Source organism: Nestor notabilis, unplaced genomic scaffold (assembly GCF_000696875.1).
Source record: "Nestor notabilis isolate BGI_N333 unplaced genomic scaffold, ASM69687v1 scaffold21270, whole genome shotgun sequence".
Classification (NCBI taxonomy): Eukaryota; Metazoa; Chordata; class Aves; order Psittaciformes; family Psittacidae; genus Nestor; species Nestor notabilis.
Window position 1 is genome coordinate 1 of NW_009910943.1, and position 5,178 is coordinate 5,178.

A 5,178-nucleotide genomic window follows, 5' to 3' on the forward strand; every position below is an offset into this window, starting at 1 on the left:
CAGGTTGAGGAGACACAGCAGAGAGAAGGGTTAGGTGCTGAAGCAATGTCTGTTAGTTACAGCTCGGTACAGTTATCAATGCAAAAGGTGAAGTCACTTTCATTGCATCACTTCTCAGACATGGATGACAGAGCACGTGGTTTGGCATAGTAACTTTTCGGCTAGCTAGAAATGAATTGCACAATATTTAAACCTGATTAAGTACATCATAGGCTCAGCAAAGGATTACTTTTCTCCTTAGGTTTTACACATATATACATACACACACGGACAGGCATTTTATTGTTAGCTGCAGTTTAGTCTTATCAGGAGAGGACTGTCTACTGCAGAGTGACTCAAGTGCCACCCTTAAAAAGGAAACTAGGCTTGGGAGTCAGTTTGGGCTGCTTTTCTAGGACTTGGAGAGAAATTTGGCTTATTTAAAGTGCATTTAGAGTCTGAAAAGCATCTCTGAGAAGGAGCTTTCCCTGCTCCTGCCCTGCAGCATCCATCAGCTCCCATTTACAGCCCAGGAGGTGCTGGTCTGAGCTCAGCTGCCTCTGCTGAGGTGCCACACCATTATTTAAAGCCCAGACTAACCCCTAACTGGGCATGGATTCGTGGCTCACAGGAGCAGGGATTTCCACACCAGGAAAATACACGGCCACTTGTTAGAAGCTCAAGTGAGCAGGAATCCCTCTCCAGCAGCCTGTAGGTTTCCTAAAGAGCCTTAAATTCCTGCACACCTCAAAAGCTAACAGGAACAAATCCTGGCCTCCCTATTTACACAGTACACAGGTTGTATGTGCCTGATGGGACCCAGAGCCTCCCCCAAGAACAGCTCCTCTGGGGAACACTGCCAATTCTACAGCTGCTTTTCAAGAAGCCTTTACAAAACAGCCTCAGGATGCAGAATCCGGAATGGATTTCCTTGTATCCCACAAGGAAAAACCTGTCCTCACTCCCCAGCACATGCACACACACGCACACACGCAGCACATTGGGGCTCCTGCCCATGGACACACACAAATACTGGAAACTACTCAGTTACACCACCACACACTGAGAGAAGTTGTAGATCCTGAGCCAGGGGGTAGGGTAGGAATCTCTTGGCTTCCAGCATATCAACACCAGGATTGAGGGGCTCTTTTTTGCCTTACCCTCTCATTTGCTTTGTTAAATACTAACCCAGCCAGCCACCTCCTGGTTAAAAAGCAAGGGAAAAAGGTGGATTCCCGGGATGGCTTGTCCTTGCTGAGTCAGTGGTGAGTGGCTGGATGCTATACCAACTAAAAGAGAAAACTCACACACATCAGAAACCTGTGGCTCAGGGCTTATTCCAAGAGGGAAAACGGGTGCTGGTTGCTATTTGTATCTTTCCCTTTTGGGAGTGGGGGCTTTTGGCTGGTGGAGTTCTAACAGACACCTATCACCACAGTAAGTAAAAACCAACACCTTACACTAGTTCACAGGGAAAAAGAAGACACGTGAACATACATGTAACTACCACACACACACACACAAAGAGCCCTGCAGGTCAACTCACAGCCTCTTCGAAATGAAAGAGAAAGGAGAAAAGAAAAGCTCATGACAGTAACAGGGAGGAAAAAAAAAGAAGAAAAATCCCAAATGATCTCGTTACAAAGAATAAGAAAAGAAGAACCGTTATGGTACACTCCAGCTTTCTGGAATAGCCACAGAAATCCGGCTCAGCCTTCCTCCTCCTCCCTTTCCCCCCAAGATCTGGTGCCTGAGGACAGAGTCCTGCTGCTCACATCTCGTTGGAGTAGGTGTAGTTGGGGGTGGCCGAGTACTGCGTCTCGTGCTGCATCATGGCCCCCTGCGCTGCGCCCATGGCCGCGTTCTGCGCTGCCTGCTGGACGTGGGGGTTCTTCCATGCCCCCGTGGTCCACTCCTCCTGGGCTTTGCTGAAGCTCCCGCCGCTCCCCCGGTAGAACTTATGCACCTGGAAAGAGAAAATCCAGAAGGATTGAGCAACTGCAGCTCACCCCAACCTGCCAGGGGAGCAGCCACGGCGCCCTGGGAGCACTGCAGCACCGCCGTACCATAGTGAGGGCGATGAAGGAGAAGACAGCCATCCCCGTGAACAGCACGGTGGGGATGAGCATCACCACAGCTGAGCCCACGTTGGTCCCAAAGAAGGAAATCGCTGCAATCCAGCCACTGCAAGGAGAGCAGAACAACTGGAACGCTCAGCAGTGGGTTTCCCTGGCTGCCAGCATCCCCCTGCTCCGCCTCACACCACCCTCCCGAGAAGCCACTGAAGCTCATCCAGCTCCAATCCCCTGCCATGGGCAGGGACACCTTCCACCAGAGCAGGTTGCTCCAAGCCCCTGTGTCCAACCTGGCCTTGAACACTGCCAGGGATGGGGCAGCCACAGCTTCTCTGGGCACCCTGTGCCAGCGCCTCAGCACCCTCACAGGGAAGAGCTTCTGCTTCAGAGCTCATCTCAGTCTCCCCTCTGGCAGGTTAAAGCCATTGCCCTTGTCCTGTCCCTCCAGGCCCTTGTCCAAAGCCCCTCTCCAGGTTTCCTGGAGCCCCTTTAGGTGCTAAAAGAGTGTTATAAGGTCTCCCCTGAGCCTTCACTTTTCTAGGCTGTCCTTGCACCCAATGCAAGAGCAGCACCTTCCTTACCAGACACCCCAGCCAGGAATTCCCACTGCCTGGATAATGCTGATCACCAGCTGGGCCATGAAGGTGAAGAAGAAGGCCATGAAGCTAAAGGAACTGTCCGTCCTGCAAGAGAAGGCTCAGTCACTCCCTACACCTCCATCCCCACTGTGCTGCAAGGGAAGGGAGGTGCTCCCACATCTCAGACCCTTTAGGGGCAGAAGCGGCTGTGGTTTGGTGAGAAGCAGAGCACCAGGACGCAGCTAAAAGCAAGGGAGAAACAGAGGCTGAAGGAACACCTGGGAAAGCCACAGGGCATCCAACCCTCCCCATGGCTTGGGCACATCAGGCCACTGGGCATCCGTGTTCAGACATGGCTTTCAGCTCACGCCAGCCTCACCCATCCCATATGGGGAATAAATACACCCCCAGTTTCGTGCACGGCACTGAGGATCGACCTCACCAGTGGGATAATCAATACGAGCACCTTGAGGACTTGTGGAAAGCTATAGAAGTTGCCTCAAGGCTGGGAGGGGAGGGCAAGCTGGCGTCCAGTGCCTCCTCACCCCTCCCCAGCACTGTGTGGAGGCACAAAGGGTGTCTTTATATTGCATGGCCTCAGGACCCAAAACCCTAACTTTGAAGGTTAGAAAGTAAAGCTAAAGGACTGGAGAGAAAGAGCAAAAATACTTCCAAATCTTCAGGTGCTCCCCAAGCTAAGCACTAACCAGTTAGGAAGGGAAACAAACCCAAAAGCCCGTGAGAAGCCAGGCTGAGGTGTGACCACTTACTTGAAAGCTTTGTAAATAGGTCTAAACCAGCAGACATAGGAGCAGGGCGTAAAGAGAATGAGCCAGAGAATTGCCAGTCCAAAATTAACAGCTCCACCACCTCCAATGAGCCATGCGAGGCAGCCAACGAGATTCACTGCCAAGGTGATGCTGTTCACTGCAAACACACACACACACACAGAGGGAGCAGAGGAGCACGGACACAAGGATGTCAGTGAGATACGAGAGACCCCAGCCCCAGGGATGCCCATGTGGGGCTGACCTCCAGTCCTGGATGGATTGCCCTTAAATCAAGCTGCCCGCATGCGGGAAGGATCCCCAGGCTGGCTCAGCTTCAGCTGAGGAGCAGGAGGAAAATCATACATTGCTTAGAACTGTAATGTCTTAAGCAGGTCCAGGGCTCACGGGACTCTTTGGGAAGAGCCAAATCCTCCTGCTGCCCGCAAACTGGGGCACGTTTCCACCACCAAAAGGAAACCGGAGGAACCCAAGTGCAGCTCCTTCCTTGCCTCCATCTATAGCTTTGCTTGGGGGAGAGCTCCCCTGAGCTACAGCCCCCAGGAGCTGATGCCCTGAGCTCCCTGCGCCCGCCTTGGCAGGTCAGGGGGCCAGCGTGTTTGCCTCCCACAGCCCTGCCCGGGCTGGGGCGGCACAAGGGCCGGTACTGTGCAGCCCAGCCGGGCAGACACAGCACAAAGCAGAGGAGCCTCAGCTGCATCCTGACGCCTCGGGTTCTTGAGAATGATTCATTATCTGGAGGAGCATGAAACCCCTCCCACTGCTGCCCACAAGAGAGCTGCAGCTGCAGGAGAGGCAGCGGGCTGATGGGGCACTCGCTGCTCCCCGAGGGACCTTTCAGCCTCTGCTGGGTGTTTGTGGGGGGAGCTGCGGAGCAAAACCAGCCAGATGAAGCTGGGGAGGGAGCTGAACACCCCCGAGACAGCTTCCCCAGGGAGGCACAACTTCTTTTTCCTCCCTTTTCATAGGAAAGCTGCACAAAGTGACAGGGGAGTTATCCCAGGGGCATGTTCTTGATGGGATGTGGCCCCCAAAAGCTGGAGCGAGGTACGGCCCTGGGGGTGCTGTGCCAGAAGCAGAAAAGCCCAACCTCTTCAGCACCAGCTCAGCTCCCCATGACCTGCCTCCAAAGCACGTGGCACTCCCTGAGCACCGAGGCTTCCAAAGCTCAGGGAAAACGCCTGGTTAAGGAACTCAGTTCTAAAAGGGAATAAACTGATGGTGCCAGCTTGCCCTGAGCAGCACACACACGTTTCCACGTATGGGGGTGTGTGATCTGTCCCTCCCTGGCTCTTCTCCCCACTCAGGGTTGATAAGGATGAGAGGCTGGGGCAGTTTTAGGAGTTGGAAGACAGTGAGAGCTCTGTTAGCACAGCACGGCACACAGTGGCATGCAAGAGGAGCAGGCAAGACCCAGCTTGGGGGGAAGCCTCCGGCTCCCATGTTTTGGATGTCAAGGTCACCTCAATGGCCCTAGGGCACCAAGCCAGCTCCACACCTCCAACCTGGAGCTGGAAGGGCTGAGCTGATGCTATGGGATGCTGCAGCTCACACAGAATCACTGAATCAGCCAGGTTGGAAAAGACCTTTAAGCTCATCAAGTGCAACCATTCCCAGCACTGCCAAGGCCACCACTAACCCCTGGCACTGAGCCCTCGTCTACACGGGCTGTGAACACTTGCAGGGACGGTGACTCCAGCCCTGCCCTGGGCAGCCTGTTCCAATGCCTGAGCACCCTCTGGGCAAGGAATTGTTCCT

The 5,178-nt window shown here is 53.9% G+C and overlaps 1 protein-coding gene across 1 annotated transcript in view; it reads right to left on the reverse strand.

The window, feature by feature from the left end:
• Positions 1 to 1,512: 1,512 nt before the first annotated feature.
• Positions 1,513 to 5,178, reverse strand: part of SCAMP5 (secretory carrier membrane protein 5) — a 4,822-nt gene continuing 1,156 nt past the window's right edge. Inside the window, exons 3-6 of the mRNA XM_010012413.1 lie at positions 3,403 to 3,559; positions 2,636 to 2,737; positions 2,046 to 2,163; positions 1,513 to 1,945 (exon numbers count right to left, since the gene is read on the reverse strand). Of these exons, the coding sequence (XP_010010715.1) occupies positions 1,751 to 1,945; positions 2,046 to 2,163; positions 2,636 to 2,737; positions 3,403 to 3,559 (572 nt within the window). The 3' untranslated portion in view covers positions 1,513 to 1,750. The remainder of the gene's footprint in view (positions 1,946 to 2,045; positions 2,164 to 2,635; positions 2,738 to 3,402; positions 3,560 to 5,178) is intronic.